Below are 15,108 nucleotides of genomic sequence, written 5' to 3'. Positions count from 1 at the left end.
TTTTGCTCCACCTTAAAGAAAAGGTGCTTTTAATCTGCTTTCATGGTTCGAAAAGCAAACACAAACAATTGTATTCCTCAAGAAAACTTCATAAGAGCTTGTTGCCAAAATGCCACTTGGATTTATATTTTGTTATACCTGTTTTGAGGCCACTGCAGATACACTTCATTTATTTTGGGCCAATATTATTATTAAATAAACAAAGGGTTCGTAAGAACATGTTTTTATTGTGCTATGGCATCAAAGTGTGATCAAACAAGCTCTGCTGGTTTCGCTTTTAACCTCCACCTTTAAGACAAGGTGCTTTCAAACAGTTTTCAACGGCCGCTTAAGCTTTCAACGATTTTTTTTTTCCTCCAAATAAAAGGCACCTGAATCCTCTTGACAATAACTGCGATCAGTCTATGTTCAAAAAGGAAATGTTCCCCAGAGTAAAACAAAAGCCTGCGATCCCAGAAGATTACTTCTCTCTCTCCCCGCAGACTCATATCAACACAGCTGTCTTTACATTCTGCACTTTATACAGGTCAATACCACTACAGAGCACAACAAATCTTTGTTGCTCCCGAGACAAAAATCGCGTCGGGAAATGAGAATCTGCGAGATGAAAGAGACTGTCACAGTCTCACACTGAGGTATCGGCGGTGCGATACATCCGCATTCTCCTTTGTTATATTGTGTGTGATCACATGACTTTAAAAGAAGAAAGTGTGAACACAAAGTTCACAAAGAGAAAGTGCTGGTGTTTTTGGCCAATTCTCTTTTTCGAGCACGAGGACAACGGATGGTGCGAGTTTAAACAAACGGTGAAGGAGAAAGTAGCCGTGTCCAGTGTGACATTTTCGTTCGACCTCTCATTAATTATGGCAGGGACATCGAGACAGTCGTAGTGGACGGCCATTAAGAGCTAAAGCAGGGCCAACCTGTCCTCCACCTGTCCTCTCATGTGGAGAGACATTATTATAAGTATTGTCTCTCTAGGACAAAACATCATGTACTATATGAGTAAAATTTATGGAATAATAGAAAGCAGCATTCAGAAGTCGATTCATTTAGCAAATTAGTTCATTTAGACTCAGAGTTTGCACATTTTTGGACATTTCCAGTTCATTGTGGTTTGCTAGATAAGGAGTTTAATAAAATGACTTCAACTAAATCACAAATGAATAATTCAGACCATTTGGGAAGCAGTTTGACTGATTTGAATGAACTGACTCAAAAGAAAAAAAAAACCTTGGAAATCAAACATTACTATGGTTTGTGATCGGGTGAAGCAAATAAGTGTGAGCAAATAAATAAATAAATAAATAGATCAAATTTACATTAACATTTTTAAATATTAATTCTTTATATTTTTAGTTTAGTTATTATATTGAGTTAATAATAATAATAATATATTTTTTAATATATTATTTTGAACAGTAAGATTTTTAATGCTTTTTAAAGAAGTCTTTATTTGATCCAAAGTACAGCAAAACAGTAAAATTCTGAAATATTTTTTCTATTTAAAATATCTGCTTTCTATTTGAATATATCTTAAAATGTAATTTATTCCTGTGATTTCAAAGCTGAATTTTTAGCATCATTACTCCAGTCACATGATCCTTCAGTAATCATTCTAATATTCTGATTTGAATGTTTGAAAACATTTATTATTATTAATCGAATTCTTTCAGGTTTCACTGATGAACAGAAAGTTCAGAAGAACAGCATTTATCTGAAATAAAGATCTTTTGTAACATTACAATTTAGAGCATCTTTGCTAAATAAAAGTATTAATTTCTATAATTTAATTCCCAAAAAAATGCAAATCTTTCTATTTATCAAATAATCTCAATAGACTCAATAATTATTGATAATAATAATAATAATAATAATAATAATAATAAAAGTTTCTGATTTTCTTATTTCTGAAGAAATGATTTCTAATGCTGAAAATTTAGATTTGACCACAGAAATTAATCACATTTTAAAATATATTCAAATAGAAAGCAGTTATTTTAAATAGTAAAAATATTTTAAAATTTTACTGTTTTGCTTTGGATCAAATAAATGCAGGCCTGCTGAGCAGAAAAGACTTCTTTAAAAAAAAATTAAATATCTTACTGTTCAATAACTTTTGACTGGTAGCGTATATTATTTATTTATAAATAAATATTATTTAAATATAAATTATATGATTATATAAATTATTAATAATTATTTATTTATATTATATTATTTTTATATAAAAAATACTAATTAAGTTAACAAAACATAGCATCAAAAACATACCAAAACCTAATAGTAAAAACATAAACAGTATAATGTTCCAGTACTCAACAATGATCAATTCTATAGTGTAGGTAACTACTTTTTCATAGCTTGATTTTAGTTGAACTGCTTGAAATTAAGAGTAGATTGCAGCTAGTCCATATTTCGTTCTCTGGGGTACATTGGCCAGCGCTGTTTTTTGTTTTTAACACACTCACCGAGGTTGTTATCTGTCAGAACTTCTTTAACTTTCTTAGTGATGGCGTAGGTGTCCAGCTCGGCCGACATTGCTACCATTTCTTGTATGCTGAGACCCGAGTGTCCCGGCAGAGGTAACGGTAGAGGCGTGCCGGGCTGGGACTCGGAAGTTTCGCTGGGCTCCTGGATGGACGCTCGGCACATCTGCTCCTCCTGCTGGCTTTTAACGGACTCCTCGGCCGAACTCAGAGGGGATTCTGGGGCAGGACTGCAGCTGGCTGAGGTCTTCGGAGTAATCTCTATAGAAACGAGAGGAACAGAATTAAGACGTCGCGCCAATGCAGCACGTGACCTCGTCTGCTGCCTGGGCATTGCTTATCGACAGAAGGCCCGAATGAAGACCAGTCTAAATATGGAGCGGGTAGCCAATGAAACCGTAACCCCCAAACAAGGTCTTCCTGCTCAGCAACAGGAAGTGATGGACAGTGACAGATGCATCATGTCACGCCAAGTCACAGCTTCTCTGAAGCATAATGAGACAAATAAATTAACGAGGAAGAGAGGCATGAGAATTAATATGGTCTATACCACGGTAGCTCCTCAAACAAGGTTTATTTCTGGGTTTAAAGGGATAGTTCACAAAAATTCTGTCAACATTTACCTACCCTCATGTGATTCCAAACCTGTATGTTTTATTTTTATTTTATTTTTATTTTTATTTTTTTGGAAGAATCTTCAAGCTGCAAGACTGAAATTACATTCATTCAAAGGTGGGATCAATACAGTTTTCTATTTTTAATTAACACTTATTTAAAAAGCCTGCACTAAATTGTTCAAAAGTGACAGTAAATGCTTTAATAATGTTACTAAATTTCTATTTGAAATGAATGCTGTTCTTTAGAACTATCAGATTCCACCAAAAATATTAAGCATATTAATTTACTATTAAAAATATTACCCTTTTACTGTATAAATGAAGCCTTAGAGAGCTTAAAAAAGCATGGTTTCAAAATACACTACCAGTCAAAAGTTTTTAAACACTAAGATTTTTAAAGAAGTTTCTTCTGCTTACCAAGACTGCAATTATTTGATCCAAAGTACAGCAAAAACGGTACAATTTTGAAAGATTTTTACTATTTAAAATAACTGTTTTCTATTTGAATATATTTTAAAATGTAATTTATTCCTGTGATCGAAGCTAAATTTTCAGCATTATTACTCCAGTCTTCAGAAATCATTCTAATATGCTGATTTGCTGTTCAAGAAACATTTATTTTTATTATTATTATTTTCATTATTATTATCTTTAAAAAAACATTAAAAATCTTTAAAAACTTTTGACTGGTAGTGTATATAATTGTGTAATCGGATAATTGTTGAAGTACAACTGTGAGGAAAAAACTGTGAGAGCTTAAATTGTAATCTCATCCACAAACAAAAAAAAGAAAAAAGAAAAAAAAAAACTGCACAATTTGTGTTTAAAGCAAAATAGAAAGTCATACATTCGCAATGACATAAGCGCAATTAAATAATGACCGATTTTTGATTTTTTTCATTTAACAAGCAGACATTCCTTTAATGCGCAGACATCAAGCATCCAACACTCTCTCTAATAATCTTCCCTTTCATTTCCCATCTTCCTCTACCCCTGTATTCCAGCTCGACTCTCTGATTCGTTGGCTGTGGCAGTGCAGTGCAGTGCTGGTGGTGAAGAGAGCATCGGGAGGGAGCGTCAGTTTGGATTAGCTGCCTGCCGAGCTGGGGGACACGGCAAACAGAGAGCAGGGCGCTCAAGGCGGGGAGCAGGCAGTCATATCAGATCTGCAGCAAGACCACGCACAGCCTGGTGACAGTTTGACTGGCGGCATGGTCTGTGTGTATGTGTATGTGTGTGTGTGTGTGGGAGGGGAGTGAGGGAGGTAGGAGGTGTTTTAGGGACACGAGCGGGAATGACAGGATGTTCCTGTGACATGCTGCAAGTAACCAGTGCGTATGCGTGTGATAAAGAGGACAGGAGGGGCAGCCACATCTGGACACACAGCTGGTTAATGCAGCTACGCGTGTGGCCGAGCGCACACACATGCAGAGCCGGAATAAGCGGCACAAACGTGAAAGCCTACATCTGTCCAGCCCTAATTTCGATGCATGATGGGATTGAGTCTCATACGCACACAACAGGTTTAAACCGAACGGGTCCGAAAACATCTGATCGAGACGTTCTGAAACCTTAAAATACAGCGCAGTCAAATGTTTAAAGGGATAGTTCACACAAAAATGAAATTTTTAAAATTAATTACTCACCCTCATGTCATTCCAAACCTGTAAGAGCTTTGTTCATCTTTGGAACACAAATTAGGATATTTTTGATGAAATCCAAGAGCTTTTTGACCCTGCATAGACAGCAACAGCAACTGACACATTCAAGGCCCAGAAAGCTAGTAAGGACATTTTTAAAGTAGTCCATGTGACATCAGTGGTTCAACCATAATTTTACAAAGCTATGAGAATGTGTTGTGGTACTCTCATTAACGCGTGTCAAAAACTGTAATTGTTAAGTAAAGACGTTATTTTTGTTTTCTTTGCGCACAAAAAGTATTTTTGTAGCTTCATAACTTTAAGGTTGAACCACTGATTACACATGGACTATTTTAATCTATTTTAAAGTCCATACTTCCTTTCTGTGTCAGTTGCGTTTAGTGTTAACTTAGTTGACGAAATGACATTTTTTCACAGACGAAACGAGGCAATAATGAAACAAAAACTCGTTTTGAACGACAAAAACTATGACGAAAATCGGTTGACATTTTCGTCAACGAAAAATTAGACAAATATGTTAATGAAGGACATGTTAAAGATCGTTCCCCTGTATCGTTGTTGTTATAGTCCTGGTGTGAACTCTGCTATTCTCTTAAATTTGAAACGAATTTTTTTAGAACATTATATTTAAAGTTAGTTATCGTTCTTGGTGTAAATGGGTCTTTAGATGCGTACATTTGAACTGTATCATAGTCAAGGGCATCACTAGGAATTCTGGGCCCTCCTCGCCTTAACTTGTTCCATGATTACCCCCTGTCTGACGCCCCTGATCATAGTGATCTATCCGGCTGGACATAAGCTAGCATACATTTGCTGCATGTCTCATAAAACGTTAAAAATGTCAATATTTGGGAGTCAGAGAAGAGCAGACATATGGATAAATTTGGTCCGGTTTTCTGAGCGCAGACACCCAAGCAGCACCTCTCACACATGTCTTATGTGAACGTAAACAGTTGGGAGAATGCCTGATGTGTAACAGTACATTGCAGCCGTGCATTCATTTTTAAAGGGACAGCAGCCTAATTTAGTTGCTATTGTCTGTGGCATTGATGTTAATCAAGCAAGAAAGACAGAAAAGCACTCACTGCTCTTGACTGAATCACTTTAGTAGTCCTAATAAAGATGAATCTAAATTTATTTATATAAATAAGTATGTGTGCTTGAAATAATGAAGAATGTGGTAAACAAGTTGTTATAAAGAATGTATAATTAGCCTATTTAACCCCTGGTAATTCATTGAAAAGAAGATTCATTGTTTCTTTATGAGAAGTGGTTTCATTTAATTTTAATATAAAGGCATGTTGCGTGTCACAGCAGTTTAATCTGTGTTTATCATGATAAAATCTTAATATCAAACCTGTACAATGAGTAATTTTAAATAAATGCTTAATAAATGCATTACACTGTAAACAAACTCATTAGATTTTAGCCCACTAAATCTAAGATTTAGTCAACTAAAATCTTATTATATTTAGATGAAATGACTGTTAAATGACTAAAATATGACTAAAACTAAATGGCATTTTAGTCAAAAGACAATGACTAAGACTGCAGATTTCATCAAAATTACCTTAATTTGAGTTCTGAAGATGAACGAAGTTCTTGGTTTGGAACGACATGAGGGTGAATAATTAATGACAGAATTGTCATTTTTGGGTGTACTGTGCCTTTAAGGAAGAAGGATTTTAAAGAAATTAATACTTTTATTCAGCAAGGACGCATTCAACTGATCTAAAGTGACAGTGAAAGCATTTAGAATGTTAATTTTACAATTCAGCTTTGGCGTCACAGACTAAAATGGAAAACAGTTATTTTAAATAGTAATAATATTTCACAATGAAAATATTGAGCCAAAAGCCAAAATCGGCCCTAATTTTGAAGCACAACAAGTTTAAACTAATCGCGTCTGAAAACATCTGATCGAGGCTTTCCCAAACTATAGCAGAGGCTAATCTTAACTGGGTTCTGATTGGACGATCGCAAGGACAGACTGACATTCAGAGGAGAGGATCTGCAGAGACTGATGAGGGGTCATGGAGTGCTCTTCAACTCGCACACACACACATACACACACCTATGCATACACATACACACACACACACACACACACACAAACCCTGGAGGAGAGCTTGTTTTAGCCCGGTTGAGTGTGTCGTCCTAATGAGGGTCAGTAAGGACAGGCAATATACAGGACACTTGCTAGAGGACAACAGACAGCGAACAGGAAGAACCTTGTGTGGTGTTCATCTATCTATTTAGGCTTTTTAGTTACTTTTTCCTTTAATTTTCCCACATGGATTATCTGAAAGAGATCATTTACCCAAAACTACTTAGTCTAAACCAGTATGAATTTTCTTCAGCACCTTTAGAGTACAATTTTGAAGCATGTAATATTTCCTGTGCAGTTACTGTGAATATGGAGTGGAGACAAAAGAAAGTCAGTCATACCAGTTTGGGATCAACATGAGTGTGAGTAAACAATGACAATTGTAAGTTTCATTATCCAGTGACATATTCGTTTTGCTTTAAGAAATGACCAGCTCCCTTCTTCTTATAAATCAGCATATATAAATTGTTTGACCTAAATCAATCTGAGTCATCAAAAACATCCTGTTTTAAATCCACATCGGGCTCCTTCCTGTGCCCTGCCACCATTTGCAGTTGCAGTTTTTTTTTTCGTTGAGGTGCATTAGCTCAGTGCTAAGTGCTCCGTGCTGAAAGCTGTGAGGCACAGAACAGGGCAGCTGGAAGAAAGAAACCCATTACAGACGTCTAAAGCTCGGGCCATTATGGTGCCTGCTGTTCAGATTATCTACCAAATCGGTCAAGCCTGGCCAGTTCATTTAAACACACTTTCGCCCCAACTATCCACACTGGCACGTCACCGCATGAATGTGTGTGCCAACATATATCCTTATGCCAAGGTTACTATTTAAGACAAAATAAGAAGTAAAAAATACAATTAAAATTAAAAAATGAGTTTATTTTATTCATAATACAATTATATTATTTTATATTACATTATAGATACTATGGTTCAAAAATTTGGGTCAGTACCTTTTTTTTTTTTTTAAAGGAAAACAATACTTTTATTTAACTAGGACACATTAAAATGATCAAAATGTTATAATTCAGATATAATTATAATGTTACAATATAATATAACTAAATATAAAAACTAAACTAAACTAAAAATAACAAAATTAATTTTCGAAATTACAATTTTCCTGGGTTTTAATCTTGGTGTGTGTTTAAAAACACTGAACACATTAAAATGATCAAAAGGCTATAAGTCAGATATAATTATAATGTTACAATAGCCTATAATATGATACAGCCATTTATAAAAACTAAACTAAACTAAAATAACAATAAATTTAATTTTTTTAAATTACAATTATCCTGCATTTTTGTCTTGGTGTACGTTTAAAAACACTGAAGATTAAAATTATGAAAATGTCATAACTCGGATATAATTATAATGTTATAATATAATATAACTAAATATAAAAACTAAACTAAAATAAAATAAAATAATTTTCAAAATTACAATGATCCTGTGTTTCTGTCTTGGTGCGTGTTAAAAAACACCGAACATATTAAAATGATCAAATTGTTATAATTCAGATATAATTCTAATGGTACAATATAATATAATATAACTAAATATAAAAACTAAGCCAAACTAAAAAAAGACAACAAAAAAATATTTTTCGAAATTACAGTCATCCTGCATTTTTGTCTTGGTGTGTTTAAAAGCACTGAACACATTAAAATTATTAAACTGTTATAATTCAGATATAATTATAATGTTACAATATAATATTACTAAATATAAAAAAATAAAATAAAAAGAATAAAATTAAAATAAACAAAATTAAAATTATCCTGCATATGTTTTGAAGTGTGTTTAAAAACACTGAACACATTAAAATATGAAAATGTTATAATTCAGATATACTGTGACAATATAATATACTAAATAACTATATATATATATATATATATATATATATATAACTAAATATAAAAACTAAAAGTAAAAAAAAAATCCTAAATGAATAATATCATGCATTATGCACAATATAATATAACTAAAAATAAAAACAAAACTATTCATTTTTAATAATCAAATAAAATGACAATGATCTTGCATTTTTGTCCCGGTGTGCATTTAAATCCATCGTAATATCAAAGCCCATTTAAATTATCCACGTTTTGGATTAAACAAGAAAGCTGTATGACATTAACACTTCTGATTAAGCTAACAGCCTCGTTTTCAAAGTTAACCATTTCCTATTCCTTTTCATCCCCACCTATTGCTTCCCCAGTTAACTCGCAGTTATAATGTACATATTACTCGGCTTAATTTGTGGTAAAAATGACAGAGAAAGCCTTCTTTAAGTAGGACAGCCAGCAAGTGCTATTCATCATAATCGGCCTCGCACTCACACGCACAGCTTGACTCCCATTTATCATTCCATCGGCTGATTATTTGCATATTAATCAGCCACTGGAGCATGATGGTGCGCTCGGCAGCCAGTCACAGAGGAGGAGAGGCGGGTAATTATCATATATCCCGCCGCTGATGGGCTAATTGATTACAACAGCTCAAGGAGACCCTTGAGAGAGCCCAGGGGGCCTTTTCTGGATGGCCCCTGTGAGACAAACCCCCACCCCTCCCTATCTACACAACACCGATTTAACCCAACCCCCCAATGCCTTTCCTTGAAATCCAGGTCAATGGAAATATAAAAATTGATGACTGCTAATAAACGGCATAACGGGGTTTAAAAAGGCCTTGAACTGCAAAACAATAACATCCTGAGATTTAGAGGCTTGTTTAAATGCTTAACCCCAAGTATGACCACTTATAATTACGTAGCGCTTTAATAAACATCTGAGATCGATCACCAGAACGCTGTTGTCCTAAGATAATGATTGCACATTAAAAGTGGGTCAACACAACAGTATGATCCTGTATTCATTTAGTCGTGAGTAATTTAAATTCTCCCACCGTAAGGCCAAGCGAGGTACAGCTGGCTGAACTACTGAAGAATTACACTGAGATTTGGTTCGCCCTCGGTTATTTATTCAAGCCAGGCTAAAACCAATATCAGTCAAACCATTAAAGGAATGCAGCCGTTAGCTTTTTCAGGAAATGTTGTTTTTCTTCACTTTTTTAAACTGCATCTCAGAGTGCGCTATATTAATCAGACAGATATTATGAGCCATCTGTTAAAGTCAGAATGAAACAAGATATTCATCAAGAAAGCAAGCACAGAAATGACTGGATCAAATGGGCGATCTCAACATTAGATGTTTTCAGTGTTAGATATTCAAGAGTAATCTAACTCTGGTGAGGAGAAGCGGATGTGTTTGGCGAGAAAGAGACAGGAGGGAGAGTTTTGCATTCTCAAACGCCCATGCCAAATGATAAGAAAGCCGAATGAATGGTGGCTTTGATGGCAGCTCAGGATGTGAGGAGTGAAACCGAGAAACCAAAGCCACATCAGAAACGAGAAGTTCTTTCACATCCGTCTTGAGCCACTACGCACGTTTCTCTGTATAGATGACGTCTACATATAAGTGTGTGATGGTAAACAGTGTCTGGTGTTACCTTGTGTCTGTCCAGGCATTGGCAGCAGCGCCTGGCCCAGCTCTCCATTCAGCCATAACTGCATGCGTATAAACGGCTCTCTTCCTTTCTGCGTGAGCTTGCTCCAGTGCTTCGGCCGGGAGAGCATGTCACTCACACTCCCCTGAGAGAGGCCTAGCACCTGCAACCCGCACACAAACACAGAGACACACACACACAGGAGATATGGTACATCAGATTCAGAGAAAAACAGCTCTGAAACAAATATGAAGAAATTTCATGATGCAATAAGAAGAAAGATGCAGCTGGTATTACAAACTCATACATTTGCATGCAGTATAAAAACGAAACCGACACGCAAGCGCTCAAATAATTTCATTTCTGATGCGCAAAGCACTGACCTTCTCGCCGAAGATCCGCTGGCAGATGCCATTCTTGGCTAGTTTGTCTTTGACCTGCTGCGTGAGATCGACAGTGTCCACTTCCTGGTACATGTAGTACTCGTACTGCTCAGGTGTGAGCGGGGGCACCACGGGTTTGGCGACTTTGGGGAGAGACAGTAAAGGCGAGGAGGAAGGCAGTGGGCTGCTTTGGGGGGTCTCGCTGCCGCTAGGCATCTGCAGGCTGAGCTCAGAGCTCTGGGAGTATGGGGACTCTGAGCTGGGCCAGTCTTTCCAGTAATCCAGAGAGGAAGCAGGAGCCACGGGCGCAGTGCTGCCCAGCCGAGGGAGCTTCTGGTGGAGGCAAAGAGTCACAAAGTTGGGGTTAGCCATATAAGGAAACTGCATGTGGCTTAAGAAGGGGGAAGTGGGCTATTCTAGTGTGCAAGGGCGAAACTGTTCTGACTGGACTCATGTCAAGTAAATATAGAGCTTATGAATGAAGTGACATTCTATGTATGCACTAGAGATGTTAGGGTGGTTGCTAGCATTTTGCTGCGCAGTTGCTAGGGCAGAGGTTTTTTCGCAGGGTGTCAACGGGTGCCACAGAAAACATTGGTTGCACTTTATTTTCCAGTATGTGTACTTACATGTATTCAAAGTGTACTTATCTAAGAAAGTACTGTAATATAAGGTAACTACATGGGGTAGGGTTAGGTTTAGAGGTAGGTTCAGAGTTAGTACATAGTTATTACCTAGTTACTGTAATTACATTAATAAGTACATAGTATGTACATGAGGAACAGGACTGTAAAATAAAGTGCTACCAAAATATTAGTAGAAAAATTGTGTAAAAATAGATCAATAACTAAATAAATAAACTAATTGATTAAAGGTTGTATCAGCCATTTCTAGCCTAAAACATAAAGTGTCAATTTCAGCTGACCTTTCATCACGATCCGCTCGCTGCTTGCCCCATAAATTGTCTGTGAAAAAACCGCGTCTCTCTGGTCAGCCTAGGGTCCGAGATATGCCAAAAAAACAATCGGCACTACCAACCTTTCCACAGATAAACAAACAGTGTTCCAACCAATCAGCATCAGGGGTTTGGTGTTGTGGACTTTCCTACTGGTGCAGGGATGTGAGGGAGGCGGAGCGAAAGTCCACAACACCAAACCCCTGATGCTGATTGGTTGGAACACTGTTTGTTTATCTGTGGAAAGGTTGGTAGTGCCGATTGTTTTTTTGGCATATCTCGGACCCTAGGCTGACCAGAGAGACGCGTTTTTTTCACAGACAATTTATGGGGCAGGCAGCGAGCGGATCGTGATGAAAGGTCAGCTGAATTTGACACTTTATGTTTCAGGCTAGAAATCGCTGATACAACCTTTAATTAAAATAATAAATAAATAAATAAAATAAAACCAAATTAAAAAAAATTTAGTGTCATTCTCACAATTATTACAATAATTAATCATAATTGTTTATTCTACTGCCAAGTGTAAATTTTTATTAACAGATTATAATTGTTAAACTTTTACAAATGTTTTTGCATGGTGCCAAAAGTGTGCTAGGGGTCCGCAGAAATTTTTTTTGTAGAAAATTGTGTAAACATTAATAATGAAATAAATAAATTAATTGATCAATTAAAAAAATAAAATAAAATAAATACATAAAATATACCAAATTCAACATTATTAGAGTTTCATTCTTATTTCTAAAGAAATCATTAGATTAATCACAATTACAATAATTAATCAATTCATTAATTGTAATAAAAATTAAAAAGTAAAAATGTTTTTGCAGGGTGTCAAAGGGTGCCATAGAAAATAGTGTAAAAACAAATCAATAATAAAATAAATGAATTACTTAATTTAAAAATAGAAAAATATTAGTGAAAAAATAGTGTAAAGATAAATCAATAATTATTTAAGTAAGTTGAGTAATTAAAATAAATAAATCAATAAAAAAAATCAAATAAAATCTTTATTTTATTTTTTTGGGGAAAGAAATTAATACTTTTATTTAGCAAGGATGCTTTAAATTGTTAAATTCACGATAGAGGCATTTATAATGTTAAAAAAGATTTCTGAAACCTGAAAAAAAAATTCTACTCAGCTGTTTTCAACATAATAATAATACATGTTTTTTGAGCAGCAAATCAGAATATTAGAATGATTTCTGAAGGATCATGTGACTGGAATAATGATGCTAAAAATTCAGCTTTAAATTACATTTGAATAGAAAACTGTTATTTTACACAATTTTACTGTACGTGAAAAACATGAAAAATCTTACTGTTCAAAAACTTTTGACTGGGTAATACTGTGGGTATATGGGGGTATGTGGCATCAAAAAATGATAAATAATGCACTATACCTCCTTGCTGTCCTCCTGGCTGTGTGCATCTTCGCTAATGGAGGGCTGCCCAGTTCCACGACGCTCAGAGAGACCTGTGCTCCACCAATGCTCCCTCCAAGAACCCCCACCCAAACCTCCTCCACTCTCAGAGAGACGTCCGAGTTTGGGCACTCCGTCCATTCCCACATCTGAGACGGCCACCTCACCCATCTCCTTCTTCACCCCACTGTGGAAGTCCAAGAGAGGAGAGGTGGAGGGCTTCTTCAGAGACTGAGCAATAGGGGTGTAGGGGAGGGCGGAGAGCGGGGAGCCCAGGAGCGAGAGATCGGTCGGGACCATCGAGTTGGCCTTCAGTACGGGCTCCAGAGCCACCTGCTGGGCCTCCATCTCCCTCCGAGCCTGCTCGAGGATGGAACGAATGTTCTCGTCGGAGTTGCTGGAGGAGGACGGAGGCTGCGAACTCTCAACTGCAGGAACAGAAAACAACATGTAAGTGGTCACAATCTATTTCATTAACACATTACCATATTTTTTTACTGAAAAAAAGAGGAACTTAAAGGAATAGCATACACAAAAAGAACAATTCTGGCATTATTTACTTAAAGGAGAAGTTCACTTCCAAAACAAAAATTTACAGATAATTTCCTCACCCCCTTGTCATCCAAGATGTTCATGTCTTTCTTTCTTCAGTCGATAAGAAATTATGTTTTTTGAGGAAACCATATCACGTTTTCTTAACATTTAGTGGACTTCTATGGTGCCCCCGAGTTTGACCTTCCAAAATGTAGTTTAAATACAGCTTCAAAGGGTTCTAAACAATCCCGACCAAGGAAGAAGGGTCGTATCTAGTGAAACGATTGGTCATTTTCTAAACAAATTGACAATTTATATACTTTTTAACCTCAAATGCTCATCTTGTCTAGCTCTGCATGTACTCTGTGTATTCCGGTTCATGACAGTTAGGGTATGTCGGAAAAACTCCCATCTCATTTTCTTCTCCAACTTCAAAATAGTCCTACATCGCTGCAGAAGTACCGACCCAGTGTTTACAAAGTAAATGTGCATAGAAGATCAAACACCCTTTACAAAAAAGGCACAGCGATGAAAGACGATTTTGAAGTTGGAAAAGAAAATGAGATGGGAGTTTTTCGACCATCCCTAACTGTTTTGACCCAGAGTTTGCGCAGAGCTGGACAAGACGAGCATTTGAGGTTAAAAAGTATATAAATTGTTTTTGTTTTTTTGTTTTTTTAGAAAATGGCCGATCATTTTGCTAGATAAGACCCTTCTTTCTCGGCTGGGATTGTTTAAAGCCCTTTGAAGCTGCAATTAAACTGCATTTTGGAAGTTCAAACTCGCGGGCACCATTGAAGTTCACTATATGGAGAGAAATCGTGAAATGTTTTCCTTTAAAAAACATTTCTTATCGACTGAGGAAAGAAAGATATGAACATCTTGAATGACAAGGGGGTGAGTAAATTATCTGTAAATTTCTGTTTTGGAAGTGAACTTCTCCTTTAATCCTCATGTTTTCCAAACCCTTTCTGTGGAACACAAAAGTTGGACATTTTGAAGAATGTTATGGCTTTAAAAAAAAAAGTGTACAATAAGATTACAAAACATTGGTCTTTTTGTTTGTTAACACTGCTGTTATGATCTTTTTTGTCAATTTTGGAGCTTGAAAGCCTTCAATCACATAAATAATATGGAAAAGAGCAGCCTGAACATTCTCCGAAACATTTTTTTTTGTGTCTTCCAAAGAAGAATGAGTCAGGTTTGCAAAAACATGAGGGTAAGTAAATGATGACGAATTTCTGTTTTAGGTGAACTATTCCTTTAAAGGATGCCAATAAGAGATTGCTGCCCTGTGCTACCCAATAACATTTCAGAATAAATTTGGAGTTTAATGTGACATGTGATATATCAATATTATGTGTTATAGTCAAATAATGAAGTTAAACAAAGACGTCTGTTTTCTGTGAGTTAGACCGTAAAAGGTTT

The 15,108-nt window shown here is 36.0% G+C and overlaps 1 protein-coding gene across 1 annotated transcript in view; it reads right to left on the bottom strand.

Moving 5' to 3' along the window:
* cux1a (cut-like homeobox 1a) overlaps positions 1 to 15,108 on the bottom strand; it is a 106,334-nt gene that overhangs the window by 12,143 nt on the left and 79,083 nt on the right. The window contains exons 18-21 of the mRNA XM_073829238.1: positions 13,126 to 13,574; positions 10,768 to 11,100; positions 10,388 to 10,547; positions 2,472 to 2,750 (exon numbers count right to left, since the gene is read on the bottom strand). Coding sequence (XP_073685339.1) covers positions 2,472 to 2,750; positions 10,388 to 10,547; positions 10,768 to 11,100; positions 13,126 to 13,574 — 1,221 coding nt within the window. The remainder of the gene's footprint in view (positions 1 to 2,471; positions 2,751 to 10,387; positions 10,548 to 10,767; positions 11,101 to 13,125; positions 13,575 to 15,108) is intronic.

Source organism: Garra rufa, chromosome 23, assembly GCF_049309525.1.
Source record: "Garra rufa chromosome 23, GarRuf1.0, whole genome shotgun sequence".
Lineage (NCBI taxonomy): Eukaryota > Metazoa > Chordata > Actinopteri > Cypriniformes > Cyprinidae > Garra > Garra rufa.
The sequence above is the reverse complement of the archived record's forward strand: the minus strand, read 5'-3'. Positions and strand labels throughout refer to the sequence as shown.